Source organism: Puma concolor, chromosome E4 (assembly GCF_028749965.1).
Source record: "Puma concolor isolate L17-30 chromosome E4, mPumCon1.1.hap2, whole genome shotgun sequence".
Lineage (NCBI taxonomy): Eukaryota > Metazoa > Chordata > Mammalia > Carnivora > Felidae > Puma > Puma concolor.
The window spans coordinates 11,795,704-11,812,591 of record NC_141683.1 but is presented as its reverse complement, the minus strand read 5'-3'; the positions used below and the strand labels follow the sequence as shown (position 1 = coordinate 11,812,591).

The following is a 16,888-nucleotide window of genomic DNA, read 5'->3' as shown; positions in this document are numbered from 1 at the left end:
TCTCTAGAAATAGAGAAAAAGGTGGAGAGAGGCAAGGACAGGCTGACGTCTGGTGGGAGCGGTTGGAATGCTTTTCTTCCGGGGCCCCTATCTCCTCATACTGCCTTCCTCTTATCTCACTCCACGTCCCTCCCCACTTGGCCTTCTGCCCGCTGCGGGGGGTTTCTCTCTGAGATGACTCTTTCCCTAAAATTCCTCACAGGTTATGTGGCGTTAAGGAGTTAGGAATCTTGATGGTTGGAAATAGAAGACAGCACCCAGCTCGGGCTCAGCCCCTGCCTCCCAGATATTGCTGATGAAGAGAAAAAATAAAATCTTTTCTGTGCACTTCTGGGATCCGGCTTCTTCAGAGGGAATCCCATGAGGCGAACTGAGTGTGGTGTTGGAAGCCGGGACAGTGGTTGAGGGGGGTGGGGGCTGGGGGTCGGGAGGAGGTGGGTGGTGGTGAGGTTGGGGCCTAATAAAGGGCTGTGGGACATACTCTGTTATGGGTCTGGTCGCTGATGATCTCAGTGTCTCCATCTTGTGAAACTCTGTGGGGCTTGGGGCTGGGGTACTTTTCCGAACGCCCCGAATGCACATCCATAAAAGGTTAAAAAGCCAACAACACATCACCCTGTGAGGTGCATGCTCTTTTGAGTGGAAAGCTGACAGCTCTGGAGAGGGTGAATGCACGTTTCGTGAGCATGGCCGCCAGGGACCTGGCTTGACAAGGGCCGTCGGCAGAGGCCCAGAGGAGGGGGCCTTTGGAGGTCCTTCCCCGGTCTAGAGACCTGTGAGTGACCTCAGAAAATTCACCTTGGTACTTTCAGGGCGCCTGGGTGGCGCAGTCGGTTAAGCGTCCGACTTCGGCCAGGTCACGATCTCGCGGTCCGGGAGTTCGAGCCCCGCGTCAGGCTCTGGGCTGATGGCTCGGAGCCTGGAGCCTGTTTCCGATTCTGTGTCTCCCTCTCTCTCTGCCCCTCCCCCGTTCATGCTCTGTCTCTCTCTGTCCCAAAAATAAATAAACGTTGAAAAAAAAAATGAAAGAAAAAAAAAGAAAATTCACCTTGGTACTTTATCTCCCGTCTCTCCATCTGGGGGCTTCCAGGCCCTCAGAGACCAGGGCGGAGGGGTGTCAAGGGTGAGGTGTCGCTGACCCAAGAGGCGGGCTGAGCTGTTGGCGTAGGTGAGAACTCTGAGGACGGTCGCGTTCGGAGGGACAGTCCCGGGGTGAGCGGGGCCCTGGCTGCAGTATCACCCACGGAAATCCTGGGTGGTGGTAAATCCCGCCCTCAGCCAAGTCTGGAGAAGAGATGCCGGGGAGGGGGGGGGGGGCCGGGAGTTCTAATGGGGGAGCTCGTTAGCCAGATAGCGGCTGGGGAGAGGCACGGGGGACGTGGGTTGGAGGAGAATAAGCGGAAGCGGGGAAGGAAAAATAAATAAATGAGATAAGCAGCTTCATCTGCTTTCTCCCTTACTAGTCTTTGATTCTGTGCTGGGGACTGCAATTCCCCCCCCACCCCCCGCCGCCGCCGCCCCCCCATCTCCTCTCCTGGAGAAAACAGCCTGGAGACTGATTTTGCAAACCAGGCCCGGCTCCTCCCTCCTTGCCCTGCACCCACCCCGCCGCAGTGAACTTCCCGGGCTGGACGGGCTTCCCAGAGCCACCCCCCTCCCCGGGGCAGGGGCTTCACAAACTCGGCCCCCGGCCCCCCACCTCTGAAGTGCAAAGAACACAAGGCTATACGCGCAGGGGGACCCCCTCCCCACTCTCCCCTGCACCAGGGACACCAAATGCTGGGGTCACCACGAGGTAGCCAGGTCAAGAGAGCTTAGTAACAAGGTCGTCTGCCTGTGGGGAGGTTTCCCTTGCGTTGGAGCACAGCCGGGAGTGGTCCGACTGACCCCTGCGGAAGCGCTCACGTCCAGGGGTCCGCCTGCCTGCTGGAACAGAAGGCTCCAGGTCCCAACATCATCATCGTCCGCTTTCCCTGGAAGAAACTCTGGCCCTCATGTGACAGGCAAGAGGGAACGGGCAAGTGGCCAGGAGAGCAGCCCGACCACGCTCCAGCTCTGGTTCCACTGAATGTGTGACCAGGGCTTTGCCGACCTCTGTGCAGACATTCATAGTAGAGGCATGATGTTGAGGGGAGGAACAGAGAGAGAAGGAGACGCGGAAGCTGAAGCAGGCTCCAGGCTCCGAGCTGTCAGCACAGAGCCTGACGTAGGGCTCGAACTCGTGGACCGTGAGATCACGACCCGAGCTGAAGTCGACGCTTGACCAACTGAGCCACCCAGGCGTCCCGAGACTCACTTCTTCTACAGCAACTGACGCCTTTAGAAGTTTTTCTACGTTGCTTATTTGGACCCAGGCCAATGGACTCCCCCTCTTCTCTACCCGCCTCCTCAAGCACACGCCTCGGTTTGGAGATGAGATGTGCCAGGGAACATTTGAGAGGGGAAGGGAGGCCAGGGGCAGCCATGTTGAACACCCGTTTACTGCTTCGCTGCCCTCTGAGTGTTGTCCATGAGATTGTGAGGTCCTAGAGGTAAGGATGAGATCTTGAAGCCATTCACTAGATACTTATGGAGAACCTACTACGGGTGAGGCACCATTAGTCATGAGCAAGACAGACACAGGCATTGCAGTCATTAATGGAACTGGCTGTGCAGTAAGGGAGCCTGGCATTAACCAACGAATGACACAGGTAATTAATTGCAAGTGTGATGAGTGCTCTGAAGGGGGAAATGCAGGGTGCCAAGGGGGTGTTTTAGCTGAGTCCTGAAGAATAATGGCCTCAGCCCAGGGAAGGGTGTGGCGGAGGTTAGGGTCAGACGTCGGGAAAAGCATTTCCAGCAAACAGTCCATATGTCCGTATTCCTCCATGAGAAGGGTGTAACGCCATAGTCTGCCTCTCCCCATCCGACCCCCAGCCTCTCATCTCGACACCTCCGGAAGTCTGCGAATGTAGTTTCTTGACTGGACACAGAGAGGCTGTGCTTAATTATGAAACCATCCCAATTTGTCCACTTTCCTATTATCCACGTAAAACTTGCCTGTTCCATGGGGCACCGGGGTGGCTCGGTCGGTTGAGCGTCTGATTTTGGCTCAGGTCATGATCTCGCGGTCCGTGAGTTCGAGCCCCGCATCGGGCTCTGGGCTGATGGCTCGGAGCCTGGAGCCCGCTTCGGATTCTGTGTCTCCCTCTCTCTCTGCCCCTCTCCTGCTTGTGCACGCTCTCTCTCTCTCTCAAAAGTAAGTAATAAACATTAAAAAAAAAAAACACTAAACTTGCCTGTTCCTTTTTGCTGTCCCCTCTCAACCCCTTACATAAGTGACCAAAAGAGAAACCCGAAGAAAACACACACTCCCGGAGTTTATTATAGTTATTATGACCCAGACAGACTTGAAGACTAGAATTTAATGGAGTTTTTTCTCACATTCCCTGGGGGATTTGAAGGGCTTCCCCTGCCCCCCTCCCTCCCCCCCTCCCCCCGCCACTGGCCATTGAAGTGGACGATAAAAACACATTCCTTTCTTAAAAAAAAAGAAAAGACCTTCTGAATTCAGAGTTGATTATCCTAAAAGCAGAGCACTTGTTCCATATTTTCGTCTCTGTGAACCTATCTCTTCCGTCTCCTCCCCTTTTGATGTATTTCTCTGGTGGGGTAATAAGCAAAAGAGAGAAGTTTGGTTTTATTTTTTTTTAATTTTTTTTTTTTCAACGTTTATTTATTTTTTGGACAGAGAGAGACAGAGCATGAACGGGGGAGGGGCAGAGAGAGAGGGAGACACAGAATCGGAAACAGGCTCCAGGCTCTGAGCCATCAGCCCAGAGCCCGATGCGGGGCTCGAACTCACGGACCGCGAGATCGTGACCTGGCTGAAATCGGCTGCTTAACCGACTGCGCCACCCAGGCGCCCCGAGAAGTTTGGTTTTAGTCTCGGCTCTTAACCTTGCCGTGTGACCCTGGCTAACCCACTTTTCCTGTCTCAGCCTCAGTTTCTTCAAAGGCAAAACGTGAGGACGGATCACAGGACCCCGGTTTCTTTGGAGCGCTAACACTCCTCGTCTCTCCTGGGAGAACCTCAACAGAGAAGCAATTCAACCAGCAGCTCCCAGCCCCATCCTGAGAAGTCAGCATCGACTGAAAATCTCCTTTCTCAGGAGGGAAACTGGAGGCGAGGCCTTCCTTGTCCTCAAAGGTCACTTAGGCGGGGCCAATGTTAAGTGTTAGCAAAGGGTGAGCTGCCCTCTCTCCAGCTTGCCTTGTCCCCACATCCACCTGTCTGCACTTCTACGGGCCTTTGGGACTCCAGAAATCTTTCCTTTAGGTCCCCCAGCTATACCTACTGTTCCCCACATGCATTTCCACCGTTGTGACCGTCCAGACCAAGATTGAAACACCTCCGGGATCCTCGTCGGTGACACAAATGAGAGAAGACGTCTGGGTGAGGCGCGCAAGTCCACCCAGTATGACAGGCAGGGACACAATCACCTCTGGGCCTGCGCTCCATTGAAAGGGATCTAAGTTCCACGTAGCTCGGACCAGGTGGCATCATTCCGGAATAAGCATGCACTGTTTGCCAGAGAGTCCGCTGGTCTTTCAAGAGAATCGATATGTATATCTTTTTTAATTTTATTTTTTATTTTTTAAAATTCACATCCAAATTAGTTAGCATATCGTGCAACAATGATTTCAGGAGTAGATTCCTTACTGCCTCTTATCCATTTAGCACCCCCCCCCACAACCCCTCCCGGAGCCCTCAGTTGGTTCTCCATATTTATGAGTAAGAGAATGGAAATTTTTAAGTCAAATGTGGCTCAGTTTCTAAAAATCACGACGTGGGCCAAAGACAAAAGTCCGTGGATCAGATTTAACCTGTGGCTGCTGGTTTTGCTACCTGTGTGTGTAGACACAGTAGTCGGTCCTTTATACATTCTACCTGGTGTTTGCAAAACCTGTAATGCTTCTCTGTGTGCTCATTCGTTTAATAAGTAGCTGCCACCGACCGTGAGCTGGTCCTATGGAGGACGCCGGGGAGAGTAGGTGACTAAAATGCAACTCACTGGAAGTTTGGGACAGCAGTGCGAGCTGGAGCTGGGCCCGAGCTGGTCCACCGATTATTGCATATCATTCAGGGCTGTGAGCAAGGGAGGGTCTTCTTGTGTTCTACTCCGTCTCTCTCAGCCACCGCTTTAGAAACACTTCGGTCCTGGGGCGCCCGGGAGGCTCAGTCGGTTAAGCGTCTGACTTCGACTCCTGTCACGATCTCGCGGTCTGTGGGTTCGAGCCCCGCACGGGCTCTGCGCTCTCATTGCAGAGCCCTACTTCAGATCTTCCGTCTTCCTCTCTCTCTCTCTGCCCCTCCCTCGCTCTCTCGCTCTCTCAAAAAATAAATAAACATTAAAAAAAAAGAGGGGCGCCTGGGTGGTGCAGTCGGTTAAGCGTCCGACTTCAGCCAGGTCACGATCTCGCGGTCCGTGAGTTCGAGCCCCGCGTCGGGCTCTGGGCTGACGGCTCAGAGCCTGGAGCCTGTTTCCGATTCTGTGTCTCCCTCTCTCTCTGCCCCTCACCCGTTCATGCTCTGTCTCTCTCTGTCCCAAAAAATAAATAAATGTTGAAAAAAAAAATTAAAAAAAAAAAAAAAAAAAAAAAAAAAGAAGAAAGAAACACTTGGGTCCAAAAACAAACAAACCAAATGCAAGGACCAGTTGCGTGGATCAGTTGGCTAAGAGTCTGAGTCTTGATTTCAGCTCAGGTCAGGATCTCACGGTTTGCGAGTTCCAGCCCCACTTCAGGCTCTGAGCGGGCAGTGCAGAACCTGCTTGGGATTCTCTCTCCCTCTCCCTCTGCCTCTCCCTTCCCTCCCACCCCACCCCCCCCCCCCCCCCCACTGCTCTCAAAATAAATATAAATACACTGTAAAACCAAACCAAAACAAATTAACAACAACAAAAAGGCAAATGTGAATTGTTTCGAATTAGGCTACTTTATTTCTACCTTTTACCCATCACCCCCATTGCCTTCCCCCAAATGTGAAGAAGCAAAACCATGGAAACAAATAAGAAAAAAAAAATTTATCTCTGAAAACCAAGGTCAGCCATTCATTCAGGATGAGAAACCTAATTCCATTTAACAGGTGAGAGCTTTATTTCTTATTTTTAAAAAAGTGTTTTATTTATTTATTTTGAGAGAGAGAGGGAGAGAGAGAGAGAGAGAGAGAGAGAGAATCCCAAGCAGGCTTTCTGCTCTCAGCACAGAGCCTGATGCAGGGCTCAATCTCACCAACCGTGAGCTCATGGCCTGAGCCAAGATCAAAAGTCTGGATGCTCAACCAACCAAGCCACCCAGGCACCCCGAACAGATGGGAGCTTTATTTTTTTTTTAATTTTTTTTTCAACGTTTATTTATTTTTGGGACAGAGAGAGACAGAGCATGAACGGGGGAGGGGCAGAGAGAGAGGGAGACACAGAATCGGAAACAGGCTCCAGTCTCTGAGCCATCAGCCCAGAGCCCGACGCGGGGCTCGAACTCACAGACCGCGAGATCGTGACCTGGCTGAAGTCGGACGCTCAACCGACTGCGCCACCCAGGCGCCCCCAGATGGGAGCTTTAAAAGGCAGATTTTAGGGGCGCCTGGATGGCTCAGTTGGTGAAGCATCCAACTTTGGCACAGGTCAGGATCTCGCGGTTCGTGGGTTAGAGCCCCACGTCGGGCTCTGTGCGAAGGGCGCTTTGGATCCCCTTTCCTCCTGTCTTTCTGCCCCTCCCTCACTCCCACGCTCTTTCTCCCTCAAAAATAAATAAACATTTAAAATAAAATAAAGGGCAGGTTTTGGCAATCCTTATTGGTAGAAAAACCATCGGGAGGAGTCGGATCACCCGGCTTCCGGTCCACCTCTGCAACTGTGAGATCTTAAGCGAATGACTGACTCCATCGAGGCCTCAGTCTCCCCCTACCCCTGTAAAATGAGTTCTTTCTGACTTTCACCATCTGAGTGAGTCCTGGCAACCTGGTGGAAGGAAAACCTAAAGAAGGTATGTGGCCAAACCTACACCTGCCTCCTTCTACAAGAATGGCCAGAGCTCTGCTCTGCACAGAACAGAACGGGGGAAGGTGCAGTGGAAATCTCATGCCCTCCCCTCTTCCTCAAGAACGGAGAGACGGATTAACGCATATTGAAGTGCAACATAAAACGCAGACCGGGGGTGCCTGGGTGACTCAGTTGGTTGAGCATCTGACTCTTGATTGCGGCTCAGGTCACGGTCCCAGGGTCAAGCCCTGAGTCGGGCTCTGCACTGAGCTTGGAGCCTGCTTAGGATTCTCTCTCTTCCTCTGTCCCTCTCCCCCACTCTCTTTAAAATAAAATTAAAAAAATAAAATAAAAGAACAAACAGACCACACCAGAGTCCAGATGAAGCTCTTAATAGCACTTTGATACTTAGTATCTTTGTTTTAAAAAAAAAAAATTTATGTTTATTTATTTTGACGGACAGGAAAGGAGAGACAAAGTGCAAGCAGGGGAGGGGCAGAGAGAGAAGGAGACACAGAATCCGAAGCAGGCTCCAGGCTCCAAGCTCCGAGCTGTCAGCACAGAGCACGATGTGGGTCTCGAACTCACAAACCGTGAGATCGTGACCTGAGCTGAAGTCAGACGCTTAATTGACTGAGCCACCTAGGCGCCCCTTGGCATATTTATTTGTATTTTATTAGTTTTTTTCAGGCTGAAGCTCTGCACCTCTCCATTCATCCAGGAGCATTCTCTAACTGGGGCTTTGGGGATATCCATCAAGAAAAAGAGAGCAGGGGAGCAACGGGAAGTTTGGATGAAGAACTGAGAAACGCTTCCTTGGGGGAAGGGGAAATCTGGTGCCATCAATAATGCCGAGTCTATAAAATCATTTTCCTCTGGGGTTAAGAGCTTGCTGCATGTACTATATTTATCAGTCAGTGAATCTTATTAACTGCCTTGTTGAGAATTTCCACTTCCTATAGCTGACTATGTTTGGCCCATGACCTGTCATATTTCTCCTATGGCTACTATGTTGAGTTGCAACTATGAGAACTCATTTACCAAAAACAAAGCACAAATCCCCAACCAAACAAAACGTGGTAAATAACAAGTTTCTTAAACATCTGAAAAGGGTTAAGTGTTAAGAACGTTGCTAATGAGGTTTTCACGCCTTTTAAAGAAATCTCTCACCATCAGGGGTTTTCTAAAGAAGGTGGAAATTAAACATATTGAGAGCTTCAGGTTCCACAAAAGATGGTCACCTAGCACAGGGTGCTGGCTTCCTCCCAGAGCCCAGTCTTGGAGAAGTGAGAGGGAGTTGATGGATCCTGGAGCTTAAGAGAAGAGTCTAGGGATCATGGTGAGGGTGGGATACAGGAATGCAGAGTGGAAGGGGGCAAGGACAGGACATGGCGATTACCTTTAGGCGTCAACTTGGCTGGGCCATGGGGTGCCCAGACATTTGGTCAAATGCTGTCCTGTGTCTGGATGAGACTAATATCTGAATCTGTAGATGACTAGGGAAGATTACCCTCCCCATTGTGGATGAATCAAAGACTTGAATGAAACAAAAAAGTCTGAGTTAGAGGACATCCCTCCTGCCTTACTGCTGAGTGGGGACATCAGTGTTTTCTGGCCTTCAGACTTGAACTGAAATGTAGTTCTTCTCCGGTCTCGAGCCTGCCCACTTTTGGACTGAAGCTTACACCATTGGCTCTCCTGATTCTTAGGCCTTCAGACTTGGGCTAGATCAACACATTGGCTCTCCTGGATCCCTATCTTGTTGACTATAGGTCTTGGGACTTATTAAGCTCCATAATTGGAGGAGCCAATTCCTTTTAATCTATCTATTGATCGATTGATCACCTATTCATTCTGTTTCCCTGGAGAACCCTGACTAAGGCACAATAGTTGTGCCAGGAAAGTACTTTCCAGTTGGATTTTTTTCTCTCCTTCATATTAACTTAGATGAATCACGTCCACCACATGGACCTTACCGAACAACAAAAAAAAATTGTGTATCTCAAAGGCAGCAGAATATGATCCTAGCTTTTGCTTAGAAATGTTAGTGGAGGCTAGCTAGCCCCCTCTGAGTACTCCCTCACTAAAACATCCCTGCTGATGGTTTTGGGTTTGGTGATGACCACAGAGAAAGATCGTCTCTGAAAAAGAGCAGGTCCAGGGTCGAGGTTCTAGGCATTTCCTGAAGGGGTAGTTACATAGGTAATGATTATAGTGAAATTGTAGCATGGAGAGACTCTCCATCTCCCAACTCACTTGGATGTCATGAAGTCTAGGGCTTTTGGAGTGTCCAGTGGATTTAAATTCAGAAGAAAAAAAAAAAAGAGATCTCCAAGGAATACAAACATCATGAAAAAAAGGCCAAAAACTGAACAACATATGCTAGAGGAAGCAGAATTAATGAAAAGGGAAGAATGGGAATGTAAAATAAACTTAATAAATATTTCAAAGCCTTAATGAAGAATATTAAAAACATGAAGCAGGAATAATAACTTATGAATATGAGCCATATTTCCGTTTGGCAAACCTGAATATGAAAATAATAACAGTTGAAATAAAGAACTCAGTGGTTGAAAGTACTCCTTTTTTCTCCTTAATTTCTTGAAAACGTATGACTATTTAAAGCAAAAATAATAGTACTCTATTATTATACTATTATACTATACTATTATACTATATCTACTATATATATATACTATTATACTATTATATATACTATATATACTATATATATACTATTATACTATTATACTATATATACTATATATATATACTATTATACTATATACTATATATATATAGTATACTATATATATATATAAAATATAGTATAATATTATACTACTATACTATATACTACTATACTATAGTACTACTATACTATACTATTATACTATACTATACTACTATAATATATTATACTATTATACTATACTATTATAATAGTACTTATATTTTCATATTAACTCTAATATGAAAGGACAGATTAAAAAAAAAACTGGGAGAAACAAAAAACAAAGAGCAAATGGTAGACCTGCATCCAACACATCAGTAATTAAATCAAATGTAAATGGATCAATTTCACAAGGAGAATTTGTGGGAATGGATTAAAAAAGCAAGACCAAACTACCTGCTGTCTATAAGAGAAGTACCTTAAATATAAGAACACAGATAGTTTGAAAGTAAAGAGCAGATGGTGATACACAATACAAACAATTCACATAAGAAAGTTTGAAGGACTGGGGCACCTGCATGGCTCAGTCGGTTGAGCTTCTGACTTCAGTTCAGGTCATGATCTCTCAGCTGGTGAGTTCGAGCCCTGCGTCAGGCTTGCTGCTGTCAGTGCAGAGCTTGCTTTGTATCCTCTGTCTCCCTCTCTCTGTCCCTCCCTCACTTTCTCTCAACAAGAAATAAACATTTAAAAAATAAAAATAAAAATAAAAAAGAGGAAGTTTGAGTGACCATATTAATATCAGGCACAATAGACTTCAAAGCAAGGCATAGTGTCAGAGATAAGAGAGGCATTTCATAATCACAAATGGCGAATTCATCAGGAAAACCTAACATTACCCAAAAGATGTGTGTGTGTGTGTGTGATAACAGACCTACAAAATACATTGAGCAAAAATCAATTGAACTAAAGGGAGAAATAAACAATCCCACAATCATAGTTAAAGATACTTTTACCTCTCAGAAGTTGATAGAACTATACAAAAAAATAATTAAGGATATGGAAGATCTGAATAATATTATCAACATATCTTGATCTAAATGACATTTATAGAACATTATAACTAACACCTGCAGATTTTGCATTCTTGTCACGTGCACATGGAACATTTACTAAGATAGACTACATGCTGGGCTGTATAATTAGTCTGAATACATTTCAAAAGATCGAAATCTTACAGAGTATGTTTTTTATAATTAGATTACAAATCATTATATGTTACATATATACACATATATATAATTATATATATACACACATATATAATTACATGTATATATACACACACTCGCATATAATTACAGATAGATAGATAGATAGATCCTCAAAGAAAAGGCTGATTCCAGGGCTAGGGGAGGAAATTTCTTTTTCTTTTTTAAATTTTTTTAATGTTTATTCATTTTTGAGAGACAGAATGTGAGTGGGGGAGGGGCAGAGAGAGAGGGAGACACAGAATCCGAAGCAGGCTCCAGGCTCCCAGCTGTCAGCACAGAGCCCGATGCGGGCTTGAACCCATGAACCTCGAGATCATGACCTGAGCCAAAGTCAGATGCTTAACCGACTGAGCTACCCAGAGCCCTGAGGGCAGGAATTTCTAAGGTGAGTCCAGAGCATTTTGTTGTGCCAGAAAGTCAGGAAGTATTCAACCAATAATTGGGATATGTCAAAATGATATTGAAGCTAGTTTGAAGTGGCTATCACTAACGACATCTGTGACAATTTTATAATCAAAATAAGGAAAAACAGTAAAGGATTGAGCTCATTAAACACAATGAGAATCTACCAATCCATAGTGATATGAATAAACGAATAATAAATAAATGTGGGTAAAGAGCAAGCTCTTTCTTATGATGGAAGGCACGGTGGAATTAGAAAATAATGGGGGCGCCTGTGTGGCTCAGTTGGTTCAGCGTCTGACTCTTGGTTTTGGCTCAGGTCATGATCTCACGCTTTGTGGGATCGAGCCCTGCATAAGGTTCTGCACTGACAGTGTGGAGCCTGCTTGGGATTCTCTCTCCCTACCTCTCTTTCTCTGCCCCCCCCACCCTTCTCTTTCTCTCTCTCTCTCTCAAAATAAATAAATAAACTTAAAAAAAATCTTAAAAAAAAAGAAAATACTAAATGAACGCTAAAACTAATGACTAAAAGTTTGGAGAGGAACAGAATATTTACATGGTGTCAAAGGATCTTCAAATATATTACTTATTATTCAGGAAGGAAAAATGTGCTCCTGTTACAGTGGCACCACCTTATATCAAGAAACCTTAGACAAGCCCAGATTGAAGAACATTCTACAAAAGAACTGTTCTGCACTTTTCAAAATGTGAAGCTTGAGAAATGGGCTGAAGAAATATTCCAAATAAAAGGAGATTAAAGAGGGGGTGCCTGGCTGGCTCGGTCAGTGGAGCATGGGACTTTTGATCTCGGGGTTGTGAGGCCGAGTCCCATATTGGGTGTAGAGATTACGTTAAAAAAAGGAGATTAAAGAGACGCAAAATGCACGACCCTGGACTGGAAAAGCATAATAACTTTATACCATTAGTGGGACAGCTGATGAAATTTGAATATGCACCCTGAATTACGCACTCAGTAACTAATATCCTGATTTTGATAATAAAACTGTGATACCTATGAGCAAGTTCTTGCTCTCAAGGAAAAAGGCACTAAAAATATTTAGGGAAGGGGCGCCTGGGTGGCTCAGTCGGTTAAGCTTCTGACTTCGGCTCAGGTCATGATCTCACTGCGAGATCATGACCTGAGCTGAAGTCGGCCGCTCAACAAACTGAGCCACCCAGGCGCCCCTCAAAATTAGAAATTCTTAACAAAATCTACGGAGAAAGAGTTGATTGTTTAGTAGGAGTAATTGAAATAGTGGAGAGCTCAAGGCAATCTCTGTCCATTCTTTTTTTTTTTTTTTTAACATTTATTTATTTTTGAGAGAGAGAGAGAGAGAGAGAGAGAGAGACAGAGCTGTCAGCACAGAGCCCCGACATGGGGCTCGAACTCAGGAAAGTCGAGATCATGACCTGAGCCGAAGTCAGACACTTAACCAGCTGAGCCACCCGGGCGCCCCTCATCTGTCCCTTCTTAAGGGAACAGATAAGTCTAAGATGCTATGTATACACAACCGGTGGAAGACAATGTGGTTGTCAGAATTAAAAATAGGTATACGCGGGAAGCGTGGGTGGCTCAGTTGGTGGAGCATCCAACTCTCCATCTCGCCTGGGGTCTTGGTCTTAGGGTGGTGGGATCGCGTCCCGAGTCCGGCTCCGCACTGAGTGTGGAGCCTGCTTAGGATTCTCTCTCGCTGCCCCTCCTCCGCTCTCTCTCTTTCAAATTAAAAAAAAAAACAAAAAACCAACATGTGTAGATGTACAACAACATGACTAGATTTTTATCATATACCGTCTCCTGATGAGAAACAGACTGAGGTCCGCGGTGAATGTGAGAATCAAACACACATACACAGCGATAATACCGCGGTATTTACAGGTGTGCCCGGAATTAAGAACATAAATTGGATACCCTGGGGCCGGTGAGGAGAGGGAGATGGGAGTCGGGCTGGAGGAGTAGGGGGAGGAGGTCACACAGTAAAAGGTAACTAAGGGAGGGGACTTGCAAGCACTGATGATGAGGGTGTGACACGGCCGAGAAAGAGGTTTAGTTTCAATACCTGCCACTGTGTCCAACCATCACGACAACAGCAGAACAAAGCAGAGGGGAGGAAGTGCTGAGATGCCTCTTAGACTCAGTTTTGTTTTTTTAAGTTTTTATTTATTTTGAGAGAGAAGGAGAGTGTGTGAGCATGCAGGGGAGAGGCAGAGAGAGAGAGAGACGGAGAGAGAGAACCCCAAGCAGGCTCCGTGCTGTTACGGCAGAGCCCAACAAGGGGTTCCGTTTCACAGAACCATGAGACCATGACCTGAGCCAAAATCAAGAGTCCGTCGCTTCACCGACTGAACCACCCAGGCGCCCCTAGACTCAGGTTTTTATTCATTATTTCGTTCATACAACACATACTTACTGAGCACCAAGCACCTTGCCAGACGCTGGGTGAACGGTCTGGGTAAAGTAGGAACATTCTGGGCCCTCGCTTTCCCGTCCAGGACACTAAGCCGGAGGAGTGAGCATTCATCACGCGCCGCCAGGGAAGGCCCAGGGTGGCACTGGAGAGGAAGGGGTCCGGAAGAACCGCTTTTGGCTGAGTCTACACTACTTCTGCTTCTGGGACTGCATCACAGGAACCAACTTTCTCGTTCCCTCTCAGTTTATGCTTCCTTGCCTTCTGCGGTATTTCCTCTTAGTTCCTGGTGTCTATAATGAAGCATCAGTTTTGTTTTGATAAATTTGATCTGTGAAACGAGCCCCACGTCTGTTAAGAGTGATCTATAGAATCGCGAAGCCCGAGTTGGGTCTAAAATCCCCTTGAGGGGTGCCTGGGGGGGGCTCCGTCGGTTAAGCGTCTGACTTTGGCTCAGGTCATGATCATGCAGTTCGTGGGTTCGAGCCCCGCGTGGGGCTCTGTGCTGACAGCTGGGAGCCTAGCACCTGCTTCAGATGCTGTGTCTCCCTCTCTCTCTGCCCCTCCCCCACTCCCACCCTGTCTCTCTTTCTCTCTCAAAAATAAATAAACATTAAAAGAATTTAAAATCCATTGAGCCTCACGCTCTTTGTATGTACCATTCGTCTGCCCCTGTTACTGTCCCTTACTCTAGGGTCTGGGGGACCCATCAGGCCCTTTCTGTGAGAATCTAGGCTCTTTTCATTCTCCTCACCCCTAACACTCCGTTACAATGAGTTAATACTTAAACAAAGATGTTCTAACATGAAGTCTGGAATGATTTATGTGCGACCTCCGACCCTTGGTTTCTCCCGATGCCCGCAGTGACGTCTAATCGGCACCATTGTCCGTTTCAGTAGAAGAGAAAAGAACTGAAGCCTGTTTACAAATCTTAGCATGAATTACTATAGCGTTTTGTCACTCATAGCGGCTCAGGATGCAACGAATGAGAATTACATTTTCCCACAGACGGTCTAGGATGCAAAACACATTGTTCATACTTTTGAAAAAAAAAATGAAGGAATAATAAAAATAAGATATTGTGAGAGCTTTGAAGTGCTTCGGGGCACAATGGCAGGTTCCTTTGTTGAACAGCGGATTTTCCTAATGCCACTCAGCTAGATTCTTATCAAACACTTCTGAGCAGGAGACAATGAAAATGAGCCCGCGTGAATAAAAGAGCAGATGAGGAATGTGCTGTGATAAAGTCTGAAAGGAGGCGGGCAAGTGCTTGGGTCCTCATTGAAAACAAAGACCTGGAGGTGGGGAGAGACGCAGACTTTATCTTCAACGTTCTTTTTATAGCTCCGATGCAGAGCTGTTTTCCCTCGAAAATGAATGGAGTGCTGGGGAAAGCCGCGCGGCCTTGTTCCTTGGCCTTTTCCTTGTACCACACAGCCATTTGAATGAGTTATTTCTGAGTCACCCCACCGGGCAGGTCGTCATCAATATCCCCGCTTTAGAAGCAGAGCTTAAGCGATGCAGGGGTTGAGGAGTGACCCGGTAATGGGCCTTAAGTATGTGCGGGTCATGTGGCTGAGGATGGGGAACAGCTGTCTTGGGTTCAGGGGAGAGGATGTGAGCAGAGCCTCAACAGGGAGGGAGGGATATGGAGGGAAAAGAGTTCTTGGTCTAGGGGGGGTCACGTTCCCTGTGAAATCGAGAAGCTTGGGGTGACCGGGTGGCTCAGTCGGTGGATTAAGCATCTGGGTCTGGTCCAGGTCACGATCTCACGGTTGGTTTGTGGGTTCAAGCCCCACGTTGGGATCCACGCTGACAGGGTGGAGACTGCTTGGGATTCTCTCTCTTTTGTTCTCCCTCTGCCCCCCCCCCCCCATTCTCTCTCTCTCTCTTTCTCTCTCAGAATAAATAAACTTAAAAAAGAAAAAGAAGTCTTCTGGGGGCAGAGATCTGTCTCCCATCTCTTGGTTTGTACCGCCACAGCATCTACTAGATATCTATTCTCAGAAACAGATGCCCGATTGGTTGATTAATGAATGGTATGGACAACTACTTATGTAGGGATCTTTCAACCAAGACTAGAGATGCATTGTTCTTGGCCGACTTGATCTACTGAGATGAAGGACCAAATGATCTTACAAAACCACTACTGTTTCTTGGGTTCCATAGTCAGCTCCTATCTCATCCTGGCCTCTTTACTTCAGTTGAAAATTTGATCAAGTCAATACTTCTTGGTCTTGTGCTACGTGGAAGGCAATGGGCAAAGCTCTGCGTGCACTGCGGAAATGAATTAGTCATGACTCATGCCCTCAAAAAAGGAAATGGTGGGATGGGAGAGAAAGAGATGTACATAGCTTACTATACTACACCTGTTTCAGAATATGAGAAGTGGTATCTTAGCAATCAATCAAGGTTCATGAGATCATGGAATAGGAAATGATGCACTCAAGCCTGGGAACTGGGAAAGGAGTAACAATAATAACAAACTAACGTGCCTATGTGCTGGGCAAGTGCTAAGTGCTTTACTTGGGTTATTTTCTATATTTTGTTCACATATTTGTTTGTGTGTTTATTTATTTAGACAGAGCATGCGTGCACACGTGGAGAGGGCCCCAGCAGGGAGCCCGATGTGGGGCTTGATCCCACAACCCTAGGATCACAACCTGAGGCAAAATCAGGAGTCGGATGCTCTACAGACTGATCCCCCTAGGCCCCCCAGGATGATTTTCTTGAATGCTTACAATAACCAAATATAGTAAGTACTAATGCTGTTTTCATTTCATTCATGATGATATGGAAGCAGAAAGTGAAGTGACTTACCAGCAGGCAGCAGAGGCAGAATCAAAGCTGGTGGTCCCACAGAGCTCAAGCGACGTCTTGAAGAAAATGAACGTATGTAGCACGTGCGGTAGTCCAGTCTCCGGGCCAGGTGTTCATACGGATAATTCGCGTACGTCTTTGATAACCCTGGAAATTATATTGCTGTCTCCATTTACAAGTCTGAGACTCAGTGAGATTAAATGAACTGACCAAGTTACCTGGCTAACAAATATCATTAAAAAAAATCTTTTTTGGGGTGCGTCGGTGGCTCAGTCGATTGGGCGTCCAACTTTG

The 16,888-nt window shown here is 46.8% G+C and overlaps 1 protein-coding gene across 1 annotated transcript in view; it reads left to right on the top strand.

Moving 5' to 3' along the window:
* The window catches only part of MTARC1 (mitochondrial amidoxime reducing component 1), a 41,408-nt gene extending 36,665 nt beyond the window's left edge, over positions 1 to 4,743 (top strand). Inside the window, exon 7 of the mRNA XM_086694318.1 lies at positions 3,981 to 4,743. Within this exon, the coding sequence (XP_086550444.1) occupies positions 3,981 to 4,008 (28 nt within the window). The 3' untranslated portion in view covers positions 4,009 to 4,743. The remainder of the gene's footprint in view (positions 1 to 3,980) is intronic.
* The last annotated feature ends 12,145 nt before the right edge of the window (positions 4,744 to 16,888 follow it).